Source organism: Monodelphis domestica, chromosome 8 (genome assembly GCF_027887165.1).
Source record: "Monodelphis domestica isolate mMonDom1 chromosome 8, mMonDom1.pri, whole genome shotgun sequence".
NCBI classification, from domain to species: domain Eukaryota; kingdom Metazoa; phylum Chordata; class Mammalia; order Didelphimorphia; family Didelphidae; genus Monodelphis; species Monodelphis domestica.
In genome coordinates this window covers 3,603,468-3,625,050 of record NC_077234.1, presented here as the reverse complement: position 1 = coordinate 3,625,050, position 21,583 = coordinate 3,603,468, and the positions used below count along the sequence as shown (strand labels likewise).

General features: G+C 59.7%; 1 protein-coding gene across 1 annotated transcript in view; it reads right to left on the bottom strand.

Annotated features, from left to right (window-relative positions):
- Positions 1-439: 439 nt before the first annotated feature.
- ATP13A3 (ATPase 13A3) overlaps positions 440-21,583 on the bottom strand; it is a 46,045-nt gene continuing 24,901 nt past the window's right edge. Inside the window, 28 exon segments of the mRNA XM_056807568.1 lie at positions 440-605; positions 607-780; positions 3,847-3,936; positions 4,763-4,843; positions 5,094-5,182; positions 6,085-6,272; positions 6,356-6,533; positions 6,893-6,965; positions 7,288-7,384; positions 7,479-7,588; positions 7,666-7,708; positions 7,895-7,974; positions 8,061-8,183; positions 8,298-8,476; positions 8,827-8,951; positions 10,998-11,118; positions 11,197-11,350; positions 11,449-11,466; positions 11,623-11,739; positions 12,522-12,672; positions 13,190-13,251; positions 16,483-16,671; positions 16,937-17,094; positions 18,170-18,349; positions 18,729-18,860; positions 19,100-19,172; positions 19,553-19,687; positions 21,106-21,175. Of these exon segments, the coding sequence (XP_056663546.1) occupies positions 582-605; positions 607-780; positions 3,847-3,936; positions 4,763-4,843; positions 5,094-5,182; positions 6,085-6,272; positions 6,356-6,533; positions 6,893-6,965; positions 7,288-7,384; positions 7,479-7,588; positions 7,666-7,708; positions 7,895-7,974; positions 8,061-8,183; positions 8,298-8,476; positions 8,827-8,951; positions 10,998-11,118; positions 11,197-11,350; positions 11,449-11,466; positions 11,623-11,739; positions 12,522-12,672; positions 13,190-13,251; positions 16,483-16,671; positions 16,937-17,094; positions 18,170-18,349; positions 18,729-18,860; positions 19,100-19,172; positions 19,553-19,687; positions 21,106-21,175 (3,214 nt within the window). The 3' untranslated portion in view covers positions 440-581.

The window sequence follows — 21,583 nt, the reverse complement described above, 5'->3', positions numbered from 1 at the left end:
AAATTTTAAGCATGTATACACTCAAATAATTTAATACGAAAGTCAGAATCAAAATCTCTCTGTGATGGCGCCCCTCTCGCCGCGGCCGCTCCCTGAACCCCCGCCAGCCCACAGAGCGCCGGCGGCGGCGAGGGGCTTCCCCCCGCCCCCCACGTCTTTCCAAGGCGGTGAGTGCGATTAGGCGATTAGAATGTGGAAGCTGCTTCGTGGCCATTCTGGAGGGGGCCTGGGGGGCGGCGGGCAGGCAGAAAGGAAAGGGGAACCGCAAAGGGGTGCTAATCACAGCTCGGAGGTCGGAGATGCATAGATAGCTTCGGCGAAGGAGCCTTCAAAGGAGAACTGTAAGCCCATTCCTATTCCGTTACCCCACGCCCAGTTCATGGGTTCTTCGTGCCTAGGGGAGTGAGTGTGCTCCAGGCCGGGCCCTCTCCTCCCCTCCCAGCCCTTCTCCGGCCGAGGCGAGGATGGAGTGCGGAAGGAAGCGGGGCCCAGGAGGACGGACGGACAGGCGCCTGGCGGAGGAGGCGGGCCTCGGAGGGGCGCCGCGGCGGCTGGCCCGCCCCCGCCTGCCCGAGTCGCCGTTACGTGACGGTGATGACCTGGCAGGGAGCCGTTCTCCTTGACCAGGGCCTTGGCTTCGGTGGTCGTGCTGGGCTTCGGGGGCCACTCGGGGTCCACCAGGCAGCTCCTGGGCCAGATGCATGTACTTGGCCTTGGAAGCTTCTTCCGACAGCTCAGCACCGAGGACAGGCAGCACTTTCCCCAGCGATCCACCGACTCCTAGGAAAGCGAGAGCGGCGTGAGCCCCGCAGCTCCTGGGAGACGGCCCCCCCGGCCCCCCCGGGCCCCGGCGCTGACGATGACGGATGGGATGGTGAGGTGGCGGACGGTAATGGACAGCAGCCCCCCCCCCCCCCCGCAGAGAAAGGCCTCCCAGCCGCCCCCCAGGAGAGCCTCGGCCCCAGGAACGAGTCCGCCGGCCCCGTGCAGCGCAGCAGGACGAGGAGTGGCCCGGCCGGCCACGTGGCTTCTTCATGCGGGACCGAAAAGCACCCCAAGGGGAAGGAGAGGCGGCTCCTCCCCTGCCCGGCCTCCTCAGCCCACAGGAGGGCCGAGGGCGCGACAGACTCCCCAGAGCAGCGGCCAGCCAGACCCTCGGGGTCTGCCCTCCGGACACAGCGGACAGTTTTTTCAGAAGCGTCGCGGCACACGGGGGGAGGGGAGCCCTCTCGGAGCGCAGCCTGGCCAGAAACGGCCGACCAGGGCCTCCGCAGCTCTTCGCAGGCCTCGATTTGGGGCAACCAGGGGGACTCCGGATGGCGGGGGACGGGGCCCAAAGAGGCCCCCGAGAGGCGGCTGGACTTCGGCTCCGGCACAAACCTCCGCGGGGGGCGACTCGAGGCCACAAAGAAGGGGTCCAGAGGCAGAGCGAAGCCCGTCCTGGGGCCGTGACGGCCACAACAAGCGTCCACCAGCGCCCGCGGTCCGAGGCCAGGGAAAGGGCTTCCGCGACGTCCCCTCACGTCCCAAGAGGCCGGTCAGACGGGAGTGCCCACCCATCCCCCGAGCACGCAGCACAGGACAGCGAGATGCCGCCCAGAGCCAGACGAGGCCAAGCAGGTGGGGAAAAGGGGGAGACGAGGAGGCGGGGGGAGCCGCCGCGCCCCAAAGCCCGCTTCTAGAGAACCGAGAGCCAGGGTCGCGGGCCCGAGGGTCCTCCCTGCCTTCGGAGGGGCGGCAGCCTCCTTCCCCTCTAATCCCCCCCAGACTGGCCTCGACGAGCAGGGACAGGAAACCGTCCTCCGCCAGCTGGAGAATTCCCAGGGGACGGGCAGCCCACGCCCACTGGGAGACGGCGGGGCGCGGCCGGCCCGGAAGCGCGTCCGGAACATCGCAGGACAGGCGGGGTTGGCCCTTATCCGAGTGCACGCGACAGCGTGAGGAACAGCCGGCAGACCCATTGGTGCAAGGCCGGGCCCCCCGAGGCCCCTGGGGTCCAGGGTCCGAGCCGGGCTCTCAGGAGGGCTTACGGGTGGCCTTGGGATGCGCTGACCGCGCCGTTTGGGCTGCAGACGGCCCTGCCGGCCCCAACATTTCCTGTTAGTCTTCCATCAAGGAAAGGCTCTCCGGCCAGTCTTCGAGGATCGGAACGGTGCTCTTCTCATCAGATAACAATAAGCGGAGGCGAAGACAAGGGAAGCGGCCATGGCTTTGCTCAGGTGATTTCTGGATGGCAGCCAGGTCCGGAGACAGGAGTCCTGGTTCCAGTCTAGCCTTGGGCTGCTCGCCGTGTGACCCTGGGCAGGTCACTCACCCCCCGCTGCCTAGGCCTCGCCGCTTGAGGGTCTTAGAAGGGGTTCCAAGTCCGAAGGCGAGCCGGGCCTCTTGGGAGGCAGACTCCCCGCAGAGCCTGGCACTGCCCAGGGTGCCGCCTTCGCTGCTGGCTTCCCCGAGCGCGTCTGGGTCAAGGGCCCCCGACCCGAGCGTCCTGTGGAGGCGGCGGCCTCGGTCCAGAAGGGACCGGGCACCCCCCGGACGGCGACAGGCCGCTCCAGCTCCCTGGGGGTTAGCAGGAAACGGCCGGTCTGGGCCGAGAGTCAAAAGACATCCATTGGCCCTGCGTGCAACGCAGGCACCCGCGAGGGTGGGCAGCACCAACAGCCGCCACCTGTGTGCCGTCCAGAGCCCATTCGGTGCGCCTCCCTCCCCGGGGGATATTCACTGAGCCCTGGAGGCAGGGAAGAAACCCCGAGAAGAGGGGCTGGGGGGGCGCCAGGCCTCACCCAGCAAAGAGCCGGCTTCCAATCTGGCCGCAGACACTTCACACCTGCCCAGGCCCTGCCGCTCTTCTGTCTCAGAATGTGCTCTGAGCTGGCGGAGGAGGAGGGGAGGGGAGGGGGAGGAGGAGGAGGAGGGGAGGGGAGGAGGAAGAGGAAGAGGAGGAGGAAGAAGAAAGGAGGAGGAGGAAGAGGAGGAGGAGAGGAGGAGGAGGAGGAGGAGGAGGGGAGGGGAGGAGGAAGAAGAGGGGGAGGAGGAGGAGGAAGAAAGGAGGAGGAGGAGGAAGAAAGGAGGAGGAGGAGGAAGACGAGGGGGGAGGAGGAGGAGGAGGAGGAGGAAGAAAGGAGGAGGAGGAAGACGAGGGGGGAGGAGGAGGAGGAGGAGGGGAGGAGGAGGAAGAGGAGGGGAGGGGAGGAGGAAGAGGAAGAGGAGGAGGGGAGGGGAGGAGGAGGAAGAAGACGAGGGGGGAAGAGGAGGAGGAGGAGGAGGAGGAAGAAAGGAGGAGGAGGAAGACGAGGGGGGAGGAGGAGGAGGAGGAGGGGAGGAGGAGGAAGAGGAGGAGGAGGAGGAGGGGAGGGGAGGAGGAAGAGGAAGAGGAGGAGGAGGAGGAGGGGAGGAGGAGGAGAGGAGGAAGAGGAGGAGGAGGAGGAAAAATAGGAGGAGGAAGAGGGGAGGAGAGGAGGAGGAGGGGAGGAGGAGGAAGAGAAGGAAGAGAAGGAAGAGGAGGGGGAGGGGAGGAGGAGGAGGAGGAGGAAGAAGAGGAGGAGGGGAGGAGGAAAGGAGGAGGAGGAATAAGAGGAGGGGAGGAAGGGAGGAAGAGGAGGAAGAAGAGGAGGAGGAGGAGGAGGAAGGCCCTAAGTTTCCTTTGAACAAAAAGCAAACAAACAAAATGAAACAAAGCCGACACAAGCACACGGTGGGGCTGGAAGGAGAAGAGATGGTGGCAGCTCAACACAGCGAGGTCTAGACGATGAGGATGGAGGAAGGTCCCGCCCGCGCCCGCCCGGCCCGGCCCCCAGCGCCCGGCGCCGGGAGCCCCCGAAGAACCAGAGAAGTGTGGAGTCCAACCTGTGGCGGCCGTGCGGCGGCGAGGCGACCGTCTCCCGGCTTGTCGCGATTGAACACAACCTTCCAGAGGACCGTGTCCAGGAGGAAGCTCTGAGACCCATCCGGGAGGGGGCGGGAGAACGAGAAAGGACTAGCAATTACTCCCAGGCAGGGGCACGTCCCACAAGCTCAACCCCGGGGAGCTCCGCGGCGGAGCCGGCCCTTAACCCCAAGCGCTCGTCTGGGCCGAGGCCGTGTCGGCCAGCCTGAAGCCCACGCGGTCAGCGTCCGGGGCCCACGCGCTCTCCTCCGGCCCCCCGCTTTGAAGGGCCAGCGGCAGCCCGAAAGGCCCCTCAGGTTGTCCAGCGGCACCAGGAACAAGCCGAGTCGGGCCACCCTAGAACGGGGCCCAGGCAGAGGGGAATAAGCGTGGGAACTACTTCAGCATGATCAAAGGGAAGCAGCCTGCACTGTGCCTGAAGGGCCCCCTCGGAGCCAGCAGAGCCCTGGAGGCCCCGAGAGGCCACAGACCCTTGGCAGGCAGTTACTCCTAGTGCTCTCTGCCCCCGGGGCGAACGCCATCATCTGGGTGGAGATGCCAGTGTGCCCCTCTGAAATGGGGGGGGAGGGGGGGGAGGAGGAGGAGGAGGAAGGGAGGGGGAGGAGGAGGAAGAGGAAGAGAAAGAGGAAGAGGAGGAGGAGGGGAGGAGGAGGCAGGGCTGGCCTTCGGCCTCCCGGCTCACTTTGGGACCTGGCTGTGTTTTACTGGACAAACATCGCCTCGTCCCCGGTTGTCCTCCTGGCTTCTACAAAGGCCCGCCTACCTCCTGGCTCAGGAGGCACTATGGAGGGAGGGGGGTGCCGGGGCTCTAAAGGCCCCCTCGCAGGAGACCGACGGGCGTCCACGGGCCAAAGCTCGGCCCCCGGGCCTACTTACCTCTGCCAAGAGAGAGACGAGCGCATTGACGAGAATAATGACGAGCAGGGTGACGCGCCACTGGTAGGGGACGCAGACGATCTGTAGGACAAAAGGCCACGGTGACGCTTCTGCGCCGGCCAGGCCGGACCTTTCTGCGGCCGGAGAGGAGCCCTTTCTCGGGGGGACGGGCAGCTGGCCTGTGCCTCCTCCCCCGCAGAGTCCCCTTGATCTCCCTGGCACAGGCACCGGGTCTCGACGGGTCACCCTCCCTGTCCCCTCGGCGAGCCCAGGCCTTACGCTCCACGGCTCCAAGGGAAACCGGGACGGGGCCTGGCCCGGGGCGGCTCACCTCGAGGACCTGGTCGATGTAGGCGACGGGATAGAGCATGATGAAGAGCATGAAGACGTACAGGGCCATCACGGACACGACGAAGAACCCTGCGAAGGGAAGGGAAGGATCTGACCCGCCGCCCCGGCTGCTGTCTCAGGCCCCAGCTTCCCGCCGGGGCTCCCTTCGCCCACTCGCTCTCGCAGACCCCCGCCCCGGCACCCCGGGGGGCAGCGCCTGGAGGACCGATTGCCCGGTCGCCCACTGACCCAAATTCAGAACAACGGAAGGCAAGTCACGTCGGAACGCAAACTTCCTTCTCGCAGAAAGAAGCGGCTGTCAGCCCGGCCCGGCCGAGGGCACCCCAAGAGCCCCCGGGCAGCCTGGGCTGGGAGAAGCTCGCAGGCTGGCCCAGACGGGCACCTCCCAACCCACAGCGAGCAAGGCCAGGAGAACACGCAGAGCCCGCAGCACAGAGCGGGCTGGCCTCCCCGGTGCCCCCCTTCTGCCCAGTGCCGCCAGTGTTTCAGGGTTCCTCCTCACCCAGCCCCCCGGAACCCCTGGACCTCCCTTTTTCCGCTCAGGCCAGCTCTCTCCGGGCAGCTGATTCTCTGCCCCCCAATCCCATCCTAGACATTTCTGGCCCGATGGCCGGCAGACACTGTCAGGAGCTCAACGGCTGGAGCTGGACTTGTTTTCTTCCCCACAGACCCTCCCCGATTCTAATCGGGGGCGCCATCACCCCCAGACCCAGGCAGCGGCCAAGGCTGAGACCGTACCACGCCCGACACCCCCCAAATACAGAAAGACTCCTCTCCGCCGTCCCCCGCCTTCCTTGGCTCCCTCTGGCCCTCGGCCAAAGCCCCTCCCCCCGGTTAGGCCCAGCGAGGCCTGGCTGCCGCTCGCTCGCTCGTCCCCCGTTTCAGAGTTTCCCAACATCCCTCCGGCCTCCCTCCAGACCGGGAGGGGCCTCCAGGAGGCGAGGGGAGGGGCGGCCGGGCCCCCAACTCACAGTTCTTGTAGCAGGGCTGCCGGAAGGGCTTCCCTTTGGAGAAGGCGACGGCCACGATGAGGTACTGGAAGCTGGAGATGAAGAACACGGTGGTGTTCTCGTAGTTCTTGATGTTGTGCGCGTCGGGCTCCGTGCCGTTGCCGGAGGGGGAGGCGTTGGAGGGGAGGCCGCTGGACAGGTTGCAGGCGCTACGAGGACAGAGAGGGCGGTGACGGGCGGCCCCCCGCCCCCCCCCCCGGGAGCTCAAGGCCGCCGCCACGCCTGCGCTTACTTGGAATGGGGCGTCCACACTTCGTACCACCACTGCTGCCGGACCCAAAAGAAGCCGAAACACTGGAAGCTGATGGAGATGATGATCTGGGACAGAACCGAGAAGAGCAGCGCCCCGGAGATGAGGCCTGACGGCGGCCTCTGGGCGACGAGCTCCTTCCAGGCGGGATTTAAGCTCACTGCGGGGAGGAACAGACACGGGAGACGCCTCGCTGGCCGGCCCCGCGGGAACGAAGGCGAGCGCCCTCCGAAAAAACCCAAATGGGGTCCAGGCAGGACCGAGTGCGAGGGGATGAGCCGCTTAGGCGGTCTGTATTGAGTCGGGCCCTTGTTCAGCATAAAGGAACAAAGAAAATGCATCCGGCCCTCCAGACGCACATCCTCGAATGTGGGACACAGAGGCGGCCGGCCTCTTGGGGACCCCGCCTGGAACGCCCTGGGGTGGCCGTTTCCTTCTGCAGCTGAGGAAGCCCCCCGGACGTCCCCACGGTGCCCCCTTGCTGCGCCCAACGGCACATCCCCGGGGCCGGCCACTTACTTGTAAACACCACGACCAGGATGATGGCCAGATCGATGAAGAGGAACTGCAGGTCTCCCAAGTTACTGAGGATCTGAGAAAGCCATTTGGAGGGCGTCAGGGCCGGCCTGGAGCCCCCGAGAAGGTTCCCCCCCCCAGGAGAGTCCGCCCGGGGCTGCTCTGGCCAGTCCTTTCGGAAGCTCCACCCCGGGGTCCGGCGCCGAGACCCAGGATGCGAGGCATCCTCGGCCAACTAGTGGCCCAGCTGGGCACAGACGGGGCCTTTCCCTGAGCTCTGGAAGAAGCAGTAGCTCCAGGAGCCTGGAGAACTGGTAGGAGGGGGCGTGCCCTGCCCCACCCCGCCCCGCCCCGCCCCACCCCACCCCACCCCGCCCCGCCCCGCCCGCCCCACTCACCGAGTAGAGCAGGGTGACGCTGCAGTACTGGATGATGCTATACAAGGCCATGAACTTGAACACACAGAAGGAAGTGATGAGAGCCGCCCGGCCTTCCCTGCGGGCAGAGAGAAAGGCCCGGTGGCGTCCATCCGCAAGAGCGCAGCCTCCCCGGGCCGCGCGTCCAGGGCTTTGGGCCGCCCCAAGCTTACCTGATGAGGTTTGGCACGCAGGCAATACTGGGGGTCCTGGAGGTGAAGGGGGACGCCACCGACGCCTCGAGCTCAGACAGGGAGATGCCTCCGTGGGCCCGCTTCAAGGCCTGTCCAGCACGAGGAGAAGAGCGGTCAGGGGGCGGCCGGGCAGAGACTCGGGCAGCCCCCCCGAACAGACACTCACCCCACAGTCGTTGGCGCCGTCCCCGCACATCCCCACGTAGTAGCTAGGACACAAAGAGGAGAGAGCCCGGTGAGGCGAGCCCTCGGGAGCCCGGGGGAGGGGGCGCCCCCGGCAGGCAGCGGCCCTTTGGCGCCCGGGGAGACCGCAAGCCCGAACGAGCGTGGGACGCTCTGGCTCCACAGGAGAGCCCCCCCGCTGCCCCCTGGCCTCGGCAAGCCCTCACACTCACTCCACGTTCTGCAGCGCCTCCACCAGCTGCGTCTTCTGGTCGGGGGCCATGCGAGCAAACACGGTGCCGTGCAGCACCAGCTGCAAGAAAAGGGTTTCTTAGAGCCTCGGGCGCCCCTGGCCGAGGGGCGCCCACGTCGGAGGCTCCGGCCCCCCCGGCCGCTCACCTTGGGCACGAGGTCCTGGAAGTGCTCCAGGATCACCGAAAAGGACTTTCCGTTCATCGCAAAGTGATACGGGGCCACCTGCAGGTCCTCCAAACTGTCGTGGGCCAACTTGATGGGCATTTCCTGCGGGGGGAGACGAGGCCCGCCTGACGAGGGAGCTGGGCCAGCTGCCCCCGGAGGCCCCCCCCGGAGAAAAGCGCTGCCCTGGAAGGGGCAAGGCCTGGTGCCGGCAATCACCTCCGAGTCGATCTCTGGAGAGCTGGCGCACCTCGTCACGAGGGTGTCTGCGTAATGCCAATTGATTCTGGCCACCTGTCCGTCCTTGGGAGGTAGTCCGTCCGCAATAATCACTTTGTCCTGAGGTAGAATCATTCCACAGTCTCTGGCCACGGAGATGGCGGTTAACATGTTGTCGCCTGGATGCCAAACGCCAAGCCCCAGGTCAAGGCCTGACCTCCCGCAGGCCGACCCTGTTCCCCCTAACAAAAGCCACGTCAAGCTGTGCTCGGCTTCCTGGAACCGAGGTCATGGTGGGAAGCAGAGCCTGGAGAAGGCGACGGGGAAGGCGGGACGACTCCCCCCCATGCCACGGGAAAGGCTCCCATCTCCGCCCGGAATCCTCGCGTGGCCCCGGGAGCGCGCTGCACCCCCTCCACAGCTGCCCAGCCCCCGCCACGAACCCCGAGGCGCGCAGAGCTGAGACGGGGGACCCAAGGGTGCTTTTCTCAGATCCCTGGGGAAGGCAGTCCAACCAGCCAGCACCCACCTGTGACCATGACGGTACGAATGTTGGCTTTACGCAAATCTTCAAGTACGCCAGGAGTTTCTTGCTTTAATTTGTTCTGCATTATGATTAATCCCATAAAGTTCATGTTGCTTTCGATGGCATCTCTGTAAAGGGGAATCTGTCAGGCCAGACCGTGGAGGCACGCACAGACACCAATCAAGTGGCCCACGCGCTCCACGGGGGGCTGCCATTTGGCCAGGAGGCGGGGCAAAGGGGGGAGACGACGGAGGGGCTCCCACCTGGCCTGGGAGAGCTCCCACAGGAAGTGACGGGGAGCGTCTGAGGCAAAGCCTTCGAATGCCCCAGGCCGGGGGGAAGGGGGGGTGTTTGCTGACTCCCACATCACACAGCGCAGCTCCCTGCTCTGCCCTCGCTGTATGTGCTTCTATGTCCGCTTTTCTCCTCCTTAACCCAATGCCAACTCTGCCATGGGAGAGGAGGAACAGTGGTCACGGGTCCTCGGGAGATAGATCTGTTTGCACGTTAAGACTGGGGGCTCCCGGAGGGCAGGGACTGCCTTTTCCCTTTCTCGGTATCTCCAGCAGTTGGCACAGTGCCTGGCATCCAGTGGGTTGAATTTAAGTGCCGAAGAACTTACTATCTGATCCTTGATCACAGAGGCAGCAGGGACTCCCTGGAGGTTGGCAGGGAGGGATAGTGGGGTCAGACTTAGGGGCTGAGTAAAAAATGGCTCGTGCCAAGAGGCCAAGGGAGAGACAAGGAGGGCCTGAACTAGAGGGTGCCTGTGTGGAGAGAAGAGGGCGAGCTGTTGATTGAGTGATCTGTTAATGTGTGTCAGAGCCAACTGAGTGTAGATCATGGATGTGGAAAATGGACTGTGTGCCAAAGAAGTGTGCACTCACTAAGCCTATATAACGAACAAACCTCCATGCCATGGCAGAACACTACGTGACGCCTACGCACGTGGGGCTGAACACGTAGTGCTTCTCACTCCATTATTCAACCAAAACCGTCACACCTGGACAGAGTGGACCACGGACGGCCCCACAGAGAGGCCACTGGGCGGGTCTCTAAACTAGAAGTCATCCCGGACTCCTCGCCGTCTCTCAATCCCCACATCCAATATGGTCCCAAGGCCTGTTGGCTTCTCCTTGGCATGTCTCTCCAATATGCTCCCTGCCCTCACCCTGAGGCAGACCTTCTTCACCTCGTACTTGGACCACAGCAACAGCTGCAGGGGGAAAGGGGAGCCTCCCTACTCCGAGACTCCTCAGTCCAACCCATCCTCCATTTGGCCACCAAAGTGCGTATCCGACCCTATCTTCCCCTGCTCTATAAACCCCAGGATCAGACCCACACATCCTGTCCCTCCTCCTCGTCTTCCTGTACTCTTCAGGGCAGTGACCGCGGCCTCCTGACACTCCACCCGCAGGACCCTCCATCTGTCTCTGCTCTGGGCATCCTCTCTGGCTATCCCCCCGCCTGACTTTCCCTCTCCCACGGCTCCGTCTACTTCTTTGTTGACTTGTCCCCGCCCTAGACCAGGGTCTCCTTGAGGTCTCCTCGCTCTGCTCTTCTTCGCTTTTTGTTCTTTACAGTTTCTGGCACAGTGCCTGGAGGGGAGCACCAACAGTTGGAGGGTTTGTAAAGCTGGCTGCTACCACGAGCCGAATAAAGGAGCGATGCCCATAGGATGTCATGGGGGAAGACGAGGGCTGGCCACAGGGAACGAGAAGAGAATTCACGGCAGAGAAATACGGACCAAAAGGTCCAAAAGGCCTAAGCTTGGGGATCTCACAAAGGACACTGAAAACTCTCCCAGAAGCCCAGGAAAGGAGAGGTTTAGAGGAAGCAGACGGCTGCCAATACCAACGGGTGCAGAATGAGGACCGAGAATGCCACGATCCCTTGAGGGTCTTGTCGTAGGCAATCAGCAGACCAGGCCACATACTCCAGGGAAGACAGTGGAAGCCAAAGGAAGGAATGGAGGCTGAGAGGACAGAGCTTGGCTGGGCCCCCAGAAGCTGGCAGGGCTAGGAGCCTCCCATGGCACCTCAAACCCCCTCCCACCAATGCAAAGGGAAGAGATGGAGGGGCAAGGAGCTCCACGAAATCACAGCCCTGAAAGTGAAACAAGAAAACCCAGGAAAGAGGTCCCTCGCTAAGACAGGAAATAGAAGTGAGCTCACCTATTGATGCTCTGGATTTTGTGCCAGGTCAGCTTGGATTCCAGCTTTCTGTGAGCGAGCGCAATCACCCGGAAGCCCTGTCTGGTGTAATCTTCTAAGACTTTTTCGAAATCTCTGGGGACTTAAAGAAACATCTCGGCTTCAATGGCTGTCCCACAAGCTGCTAGGGGGCCCAAGACCCGCCCTCCCCACCCCTTACCTGTCTCCGGCTTACAAAGGCCGGCGATGACTTCTGGGGCCCCTTTCATGTATGCATCCATCTTTTTGTCCCCCAGGATTCGGGCTACCACGCTCATTCGTTGCAAGGCAGAAGAAAATGGAAACTGCCGAACGATTCCTATCTCATAGTTGGCCTGTGAGAGCAGCATGGTGGGCATCACTCTGCGACTACTCTCCCCCGCTGCCCACTGCCCCAAATCAATGACTCAGGAAGAAGAGGAATAGCACTTACAGAAAGCTCGAAAAGCTCCTGAAAAGAGAGAAAAAGCTCCATCATTTGGGGCTGAGGATGCCACCCACAGCTTCAAAACGTCCTGTATCTGGGAAGTGTCAAAGGACCTCCGGACTGCCTGGAGTCTCTCCGAGCGCGGCACTCACGTCCGCCTATCAGCAATGGCCCACCTACCATTGACTGGCTCACAGCAGGCTCGGGCCCGGGGAGAAGCTGTTTAGGAGGACGAACGACGGTGGGCATTATCCGGTTGTGAAGGGCCGTCTCTTCCTCGGTGGCTTCTTCAAGAATCTAAGGAAAAGGAGAAGAGAGGATAAAAGCAGCCTGGCCTGCAGATAGATAGATGGACGGATGCAGGAATAACAGACTCTTGGTCCAATGGTTTTTCTTTGTGTGGATAAGTGAATGGAGTGGTCGGCAAATCACCGTAGGGGAACTTGACACCCCAAAAGGCTTTTTCCCCCCTTTTTAAACCCTTCCCTTCCATCTTAGAATCAATACTGTGTATTGGTTCCAAGGCAGAAGAGTGGTCAGGGCTGGGCCATGGCGGTGAAGTGACTTGCCCAGGGTCACCCACCAGGGAAGGGTCTGAGGCCACATTTGAATCGCGGTCCTATCCACTCCAGATCTGGAATTCTATCTACTGTACCACCTAACTGCCCCACTAAATCAGGTGATTGATTACCAAGGCAAACAAACGTTAATAAAATTAAATGAATGCAATTTTTGTCCTCCCATCCCAGGTTAAGTAGCCCAAATGTTGGGGAAACGCACCCAGGTCGGGCCAGTAGGTGGGCGCTCACCCCAATGGGGAGCCCAGCACTGTATCAGGGCGTCCCAAATGGAGTGCACCGTCATTCTGTGACTTGCTTTAATGGTAAGTTCCCCCTTTGCAAGATGGAGAGGCTCCAACGGGGGCAAATTTGATTCTCACCAACAGAAGAAAGTGGTCGAGATGTCCGCAATGCAGGGTCCAGCAGGAATAACTAACCTCCCTCCAAGAACTAAAGGTTCCCATAACAGACAGTGCAGGCACAGCCGGCTCTCCAGGGTATTCGCCACCGTGCACTCACCCAGCCAATTGCCTCAAACATCTTTAGGTCGAGCGGATCCCCAGAAAGCACCCCTTCAATTTTGGTAAGTGAATGGCAAGTGGCCATACAGGTGACAAAATGAGACTTGACCAGGCTCTCGCTGCAAGCGTTCTCCTCGGGCACCTGGAAACTTAAGAGAGAAGGTCCCAAAGCGTGAGAAGGGCCCTCCCTGCTCCCCAAATCGTCGCAACAGGCAGCCACAAAAGCTGCCGGAGAAAGCCAAAAGTGGGGGGGAATCTCTGCCCGTCCCCCTTCGACGACCCCTTCACTCAAGGCCTAAGCAGATGGATGAATCGCAAAGGCCTGGCCGCCGCCGTCACCTGGGGGTCTCCAGGAACAAAAGCTCTGAGCATTTCCTTTGTCAGCAAGGCACGAGGGGCCTGGGAATCGCTGCGGACAGCCTCTCTCTGAAGGCCACTTACCAGACGCCAGAACCTTTGACAACAATCCCCGACTCCGGGAGCTAAAGCACAGGGTTCCGTTTGGGGCGTCGCACTGACCATAACCTGAACATAACCTAAAAACTCTACTCTTCTGAACAGGGCAATAAGCAAGGCCTAAACATGCGTTTTACTTCACAACGTGATGGATAATGAAACAAGGCAGGGAAAACGGATTCCAAAGTATGGAGTCCAGTGAATTCTTACTGTGCATTTTCCACTCTCTGGATACCCCAAAGATCCAAGCCATCTTCAGTAAGAGTCCCAGTCTGAAGGAAAAAAAGTCTGCAATCACTGGGTGATGTCTAACAAACCCTGGTATCCTACCCATTAACATGCTTTTAAAGCCCCACTGAAGTCCTCTCCCCATAATCTCAGCGACTGATGGAAAGAGCTAAGTGATCTGAAAGTCTTCTGACGAGTTTCACATTGGGCAGTTGAGCTCTGGGAGGACTTGTTCCAGAACCTGGGATTTCCCTCTGTGGGAGCTCCCTTCATCAGAGTACGTCTCTAAGGAGAGTCCAAGGCTAACATGAAAAGTAACTCACCAAGGTGCAGCTGGGTAGCCCAGTGGATAAAGAGATAGGAGGTCCTGGGTTCAAATCCACCCTCAGACACGTCTTAGCTAAGTGACCCTGGACAAGTTGCTTGACCCCCATTGCTAAGTAATTAGAATTTACTCCCCAGGACTTCATTTCCCAGCATCCCACTTTCCTTCTCATGTTATGTGCTGACATAGGGAGGATATAAGTTTTGTGTAGCCCCGCCTCTCATGCGCTCTTCCTGTGATCGGTGGTCAGCTGAAGTGGGCTTTTTGGGAGAGGCGAGAAAACTATTCATGTGGTTTTATTTTGGTTAGATAATTACATTTTTATACTTCTATTTTTTAAAATTCCTTTACTACAAATGATTAGTAACAAACTTTCTAAAATATAATACTTTGAGCTTTGGATAGTAATTTAAATCTTCCATTTATGGCAACCCTTACTCCTCTCTAAGTGAGGAGAGCAGGACAGATTAGCTTTAAGGCCACAGTTGCTGGTGTAAGACCATAAAGCTTTAGAAGCCCTGTGGCCTACCACCTTCCCACTGCTGCCTCCTACTGCTGATTGCCTGCCTGAGAGTTTGGAAGCAGAAGGATGAGATCTGAATCCCATTCTCTTCTCTTAAGCTGAAAGCAGCTGGGCACAACTAATTGTTGGTGGAGCTGTGAACAGATCCAACCATTCTGGAGGCAATCTGGAACTATGTCCAGAGGTTGATCCATGCAGACCCGTTGATCCAGTAATACCACCACTGGGTCTGTATCCCAAAGAAATCAAAAAGGGCAAAGGACCTACATGAACAAAAATATTTCTTGCAGCTTTTTTTTTTTTAACTGAAAAATTTTTATTTAATTAATTTATAATATTTTTTCATGGTTACATGATTCATGTTCTGAAACACACACACACACACACACACACACACACAGCCGATGCGTAATTCCACTGGGTTTTGCTTGTGTCATTGATCAAGACCTATTTCCATATTATTAATATTTGCACTAGGGTGATCGCTTAGAGTCTACATCCCCAGTCATATCCCTATTAACCCATGTGACAAAGCAGTTGTTTTTCTTCTGCATTTCCACTCCCACAGTTCTTCCTCTGGATGTGGATACTTTCTCATAAGTCCCTCAGAATTGTCCTGGGTCATTGCATTGCTGCTAGTAGAGAAGTCAGTTACATTTGATTGTGCTACAATGTATCTGTCTCTGTATACAATGTTCTCCTGGTTCTGCTCTTTTCACTCTGCATCAGTGGAGGTCTTTCCATTTCACATGGAATCCCTCCAGTTCATCATTCCTTTGAGCACAATAGTATTCCATCCCCATCAGATATCACAATGTGTTCAGCCATTCCCCATTTGAAGGGCAGCCCCTCATTTTCCAGTTTTTTTTTGCCATAACAAGGAGAGCAGCTATGAATATTCTTGTACAAATCTTTTTCCTTATTATCTCTTTGGGGTACAAACCCAGCAGTGCTATGGGTAGATCAAAGGGCAGGCAATCTTTTAGCGCCCTTTGGGCACAGTCCTTGATTGCCTTCCAGAATGGTTGGTTGGCTCAATTCACAACTCCACCAGCAATGTATTAATGTCCCAACTTTGCCACATCCTCTCCAATATTTATTACTTTCCTTTGTCTAGTAGCTCTTTTTGTAGTGGCAAAGAACTGGAAATCAAAGGAAATGTCCCTCACTTGGGGAATGGCTGAACTCTTTGTGGTACACAATGGAGATGGAACACGATTGTGCTATAAGAAATGATGAGCAGGACAATGTCTGAAAAAGTGGGAGAGAGACCTTCATGGACTGAAGCAGAACTAGGACGACACTGGACGCAGACACAGCGCCCTCTCTGGAATACAATACAATCATCCAGGACAATGTGGAGGGCCTTAGGACAAAGGATGCTGCTCTCCACCTCCAGAGAAAGAACTGCAGCAGAGTCTCTTGGGAGTGTGGGTTTTTAGGAGTATTCTCTTTGGACAATGACCAGGTGAAGTAAAATGCGCATGATAATACATGTATAACCCCAGGAGGAGGAGGGAAGGGAAGGAAACAATTTTTCGGGAAGTGTATGCTGAAAAGTGCTACTCTGTATAATTGGGAAAATAAAATACTCCTAAGAAAAGAAAGCTTTGCTATTTCTTTTACGAGCTCCGCCCCCTTTCTGGGCTCCTCTGGAAGTTCGGTCCTCCACCTTCTCCTCCCTGCCAGCACCTAGGACAGCAGGCAGGGCTTAAGCAAGGCTGGGTCCTGCCAATCCTCTTCGATTCTGATCACAAACCCCCACATGCCAATCTGACCGGCTAATGGCTTCAGGGAAAGGCCCGAACAAACCCTAACTCTCCTCTTGGGTAGGGATGTTCTTCCCAAAGCCAAGTCATCGCTAAGCCTTGGGCTCTGCACACAGTATCTTTGTAAGGCTCACAACAAGCTGCTTCATGGGGGAATCGGAGGCCAAGAAAAGCAGCCTCCTGACTGGCCAGTCACCCCGAGGCAGGCTACATGCCCTTGGGGCGCCACCAGATCACAGGAGGGGCTTCAGGAGAGGCTACTTGTTGGAAAGTACCTATTCCACTATGATACACTCTGACTAATAAGCTCCTTTAACAAAATGTTCAAACTAGAAAGGCTGGCAGTGGGCAGCTAGGTAGATTTAGAATGAGAACCAGAGATGGGAGGTCCTGGGTTCAAATCTGACCTCAAGACACCCTAGCTGTATAACCCTAAGCAAGTCACTTAGCCCCAGCTGCTCATCATTCTCCACACTTCTGCCTTGGAACCAATTCCCCAGTATTGATTCTAAGACAGAAGGTATGGGTCTAAAAAATTGGAAAGGCTGGCAAATAGAGCCTCAAAAGGAGCAGAACAAATGTAAGCTAGAAGAGATGTCCTCTGAGGAAGTGTAGAATTGAAAACTATAAGCAGGGAAGGGGCGCCAGCTGCCCTCACCTTGTCGAAACAAACCAGATTGAGCTGTCCGCAGATGTTTATCCTCTGGGGGCTGATGCAGAAGATGCCGATTCTCTTCAGTCTCCTCTGTGCGTACACAATGCCGGCAGTCATGGCGGCCGGGAGTGCGGGAGGCACGGTGATGGTGATGATATCCAGAGATTCAATGACGATGACGCCAGCTGGGACCTGGGAAGGGGGCAGCATCGCACCCACCATGAACCCCACAAAGACGCCACCTTCTTAGTGGCAAAGGGAAACTGTCTTCTGACAGGACTAGAAAGCGGGGGGGGGAGGATCCCCAAAACGCTCTCTGGGTACAAGGAGAGAATCTCAACAAGCCTTCCGAAGAACAAGGAAAACTTTCTTTCCTTTGCGCTCCAATGAGTAGGGAGGGAAATGCCGGACCCCCGCCCCCCCAGGGGAAGGAGGACTCGACCCCCGCCCGGCACACCTTTTTCAGGATGCTGTTGATGATGGTGTAGACGAAGCCAATGCCAGCCACCACCACGAGACAGAGCAGAAACATGTAGGCGTCTCGGTAGAGTTTAAAGTCCGTCGGCTTGGGATACAGTATGGAGCGTACGAGCTGCCCTTTGGAAGTACTGAAGCCTGGAGAGAGAAGCGGGACCAAGAGAGCGGTGTCATCGGAGGGCGAGCAAACGAGCCAGAGCGATCCGACCCCGATCGGGGAGACGGCCCAAAGGAACGAACGGAGGCCTGCCTCAGTCACGCCTGACTCTCCGAGACCCCATGGGTCCTTCTGGCAGAGATCCTGGACAGGGTGAACATCTCCTTCTCCAGCTCATGTGACAGATGAGGCAGCCGAGGAGGGAAGTGACCTGCCCAGGGTCCTACAGCTAGGTCTGCCATTCCCTCCTCTAGCTCACGTGACAGACGAGGAAAGTGAGGCAAACGGGGAGAAGTGACTGGCCCAGGGCCACCCAGCTGGTGTCTGAGGCTAGCTACGGGTTCAGGGAGATGAGTCTCACTGTGTCCGGGCCCAGCACTATCTACCGCTGACCTACATAATATGTGCGTGAGAGAGCACGTAGGGTACGCACACACGCCCACTCTCTCCAATAGAGCCCTCCTATATTTGAATGGAGGAGTCCAGGCATAGACAGACCTTGATAAGAGTTTGGGGTGCCCAAAAAGCTGGCTCTTGTGCTACTTCTCGCGAGTGGTTTTGGGAACCTTGAGTTAAACTGAACTTCACCCGGGCAGAGTCGGAGCCCTTCCCCGAGGCTCCGCTGCGGAGGCCTGGCTGGCCAGTTATCTGGCTCTCCTGGTCCTGGCACTCACACTCGGGGAGTCTGTGAGGGCCGACCCCTTGTCTAACGATCCCCTGCGCTGTGTGACCCCAATAAAAACACGCGTGGGTGGGCCCGAGAGTGACCACCGGAGCTAACTCGCTGCCCGACTCCTCGGTGGGGGACTTTCCTCTCTCTTCCCGTGTCCCTCCCGGCCCCTGGTTCCCCTTTCGGAGGGTTCTAGCCTCCTGGCGGCTCCCGACTGGCCGACAGCGTCATTTCGAGGGCTCGGCCCTCCCCACCACTCTTTCCCGGACCTTTCCTGTCAGTTTATCTGCCACTGGTGAGCCTCTGGATCACGCCAGAGGCCGCGAGGCGGGTGGAAGGGGAAAGGAGGCGTGCGCCGGGCTGCCCCATGCGGCTCCGCCGTCTACCTGTCCTGACGACGACGGCTTTCACGAGCTCGCCGGTGTAGAAGCGCGTCTGGATGACGGTGGTGCCGCAGAACAGGGTGTGCCGCTTGTGCACTTCCGGGCTGTACATCTCGTCCTCCTTCCCTTTCACGTCCAAGGAAGGGTTGGGCAGATTCGTCTTCGTGACAGGAACACTTTCCCCTAGGACAGAGTTTAAATCCTCAGCCCACAAAGCTCTAACGTTTCAGTGAGGCCTCCCGACCGTTCCCTTCTGCCCCAGAATCTGAGGAGAACAGCAGCAGGCTAGGCCACGGGGCACGAGACTTGCCCGAGTGGCTGAGGCCACATTGGAACCCAGGACCTCCGCGCTCCAGGCCTGGCTCTCCATGCACGAAGCCACCCAGCTGCCCTCTAAATGTTGTCGAGCCTGTTTCATTCACTCGAATTGGATTCTGGCACCACAGAGCGGAGCTGCAGCTTTTGAGGCCCCCCATGTGTGGCTGCGCCCGCGTCTGGCCCCAGGGGAGGCCGACGGGCATTGAGGAGGGCCGGGGGGAGGGGGCCCGCCGGCCGGCCCTACCTGTGAGCATGCTCTCGTTCACAATGCACGTGCCGTTGATGAGGACGGCGTCGCACGGCATGACCGTCCCGTTCAGGGGGATGATCATGATGTCTCCGGGGACGAGGTCTGTGGAAAAAATCTCTTCTGTTTCTGAAAGGACCAGAGATTGGCTTTAGTGTGCTGGCCACCGAGTGGCCCGGCGGCACCCAATAAGCGCTCGCTCCCAGGGAGCCCCGCAGACGGAGGCCCAGCTGAGCGTCGGCCCCACCAGGCTCCACCTCTGCTTCGGCTTCCCCCAAGCACAGCGCGGGGACCATCCGGCCGACGCGGCCGCACGTGGGGAAGCCGAGGCAGGCTGGAATCCGGGCGCCTCCCGGCCTGGCACCTACCTCCACCGAGTCTGCAGACGGACACTCTCACCGTGCTGTGGGCGGCCACCATGTCGTGGAGCATGATGTATTGCTGGAAGGAAGGCCGGGGTGAGCGTCAGCTACAGCAGCCCCGCAGGGAGAGCAGCCCCCCCCATGCATGCACGCCAGAGCCGAGGGTCTAAGACAGCTGTGCAATCGGGCCGGGGGGGGGGGGGGGGGGGGCGCGCATCGGGGCTCCCAGCCCCAGTGAGCCGGACCCCAGGCTCCCGGGTCTCCTTCCCGAGGGACCCATTAGATTTTGTCTTTCACCCCGATGTGAGCTGAGGGGCCCCCGGGGGGGCTGCGAGAGGAGCGCTCTGGCGACATGAGCAAGCTGGAGGGGTCTGTCACTGGGGAAAGGGGTACAAGCTGGACGGCGGCTCCGAGCGGGGAGCTGCGTCCAGCGAGGACGGGGCGGCCCGGAGCGCGCACCTTCCTGATGGTGTACAAGGAGCTCACGATGGAGATCACAGACATGACCACGATGGCCAGGGCGTAGTAGTAGTACTCGTCGGTGCTCCACAGGATCACGCTGAACAGCTGGAACACGTAGAAGGGGTTCAGGACCTGGGGGGGAACAAAAGGCGGGTGGGGCCGGGCCGCGTCTGCGCACGCCTTCGCAGGCCCCGTGTGGGCTCCGAGACGCCGGAAGGGGGGCACTCGGGGGCCCGGCCCCCCCCACTGCTGGGAGACCGTCTGGGAGCCGCCGGGAGGCAGCGGGCGCCAGCAGCAAGGCCCAGGCTCCTTCCAGGACCCGCTCCTGAGCGGGCGGGAGCCCCAGGGCTTGGGGCCTGGCCCAGCTGGCCGCCTCACCCCCCCCCCCCAGCTGCTCTCTCAATGCCGTGCTTCGGGGCGCGCCGGCTGCGGGGAGTCCATGAGAAGACGAGGCACGAGTCTGCCTTCGAGGCGGCCAGACGGGAGGCCGCCCGGGCTTGGGCTCTCCCCAGGACAGACCGGGGAGCACCTCGGAGGGGACCCTGCCCACCTCCGGGGATTCTCTAGACTGCAGGCTCTGAAGCCCAGCTCCGGCTGACGGGGAGCCCGGGGAGCCCGCGGTTCGGTCTTGGACTCTTCGCGGAACAGACCAGCAAAGCGAGGTCCAAAGGCCTTTCGTGAACAGCCCCCTGTGACAAAGCCTCCAGCCAGGCTGGAGCCGGGGGGGGGCCGGGAGATCCTCGTCCTGACCGAGAGGACCCAAAGGCCTTCCACAGCCCCTCAGGCGGCTGCAAAGATCTGACGGGCCCCGAAGCCTGCCACAGAGCCGACGCTCCTTAGAAACGACAGCCACCAGCTAAGGTCCGAACAGCAGCGCTCTTGGAGCTCACGGATGGGAAACGGGACAGAAAGCCCGTCGCCGCCGAGAACGAACCCAAAAGCGACCATGTAGGTCCCAAGACGGCTCTCCGGGCCTCCGCCAAAGCATGGGGCTGCTGGAAAGCGTCTCCGCCCCCTCGGAGCCTCGCCCGGAGCATCGAATGAGGCTCAGTCAGGGCCAGGCCCGAACCCAGCTGCTCTCCGCTTCTCCTCGCAGCGGCCCCACGCTCAGGGAATACGGGCTCTCACACGGGCCGCTCTTCGGGAGCAGAAGAGAAGGAGGCCTGCGCCCAGGTTCGAGGGTGGCCCCAACCGAAGGTGCCACGCTCTTTGCTCCTAAAGATCCGATCCCTAATCCCCAGGAGCCGAGAGAAAACGGCGCCGCCTGCCAATTCCTTTAAGCTGAACTATCATTTCAAGTGTATGCGGCTTGCCTTCTGGGGCAGGGAGAGCCAGGGAGGGTCAGAAGAAGGGAGGAAACTCAAACGTTAAAGAAATGAATGCTAAAGAATTCTTTTTACAGTAAAAGGGGAGAAAACAAAATATGACTTTAGAAATCAGAGTAGGTGTGATGAACTTTAAATCCAAACCGCCCCATTTAGTTCAAGACCCCTTAAGGGCTACCTGCAGCCAGCGCGTCACCCCCTCCCCCCACCCCCACGTGGCCTTACCTCCTTAACCAGAAGTTTAAGGACAGAAGGCACTTTGACAGCGATCTCATTCATTCCGTACATCAGTTTTCTGCATGACAGAGGGGAGAAGCTGAGGTGTTAGGGCCAACTGCGGCCTTCTGGACGGCCGGCCTGCCTGCCTGCCTCGCTTTCGGGGCTGGAACCAGCAGCACAAAACGGGCTGCTCTCAGCCACTCCCTGACAATGGCAAGAGCTGGACTTGCCAGAAGCTGCAACGTCCGCGACACGGACTCCTCGGGGCCAAGACTACACAAGCATAATCAAGGAACGTCGCGTGGACCAGAACTGAGGACTAGGAAGCAGGAAGGACATGGCTGCCGCAGTTGCCCAGCCTGCAGGAAAAACCAACCGTGCCCGCACAGTGACATCTCTGTTCCACTGTCCGCCACGCCGAGCACGGCCTTCGGCCACTTGCTGAGGTCGGTCATTTAGTGCCCGCCAGAATGCATTCTAATCA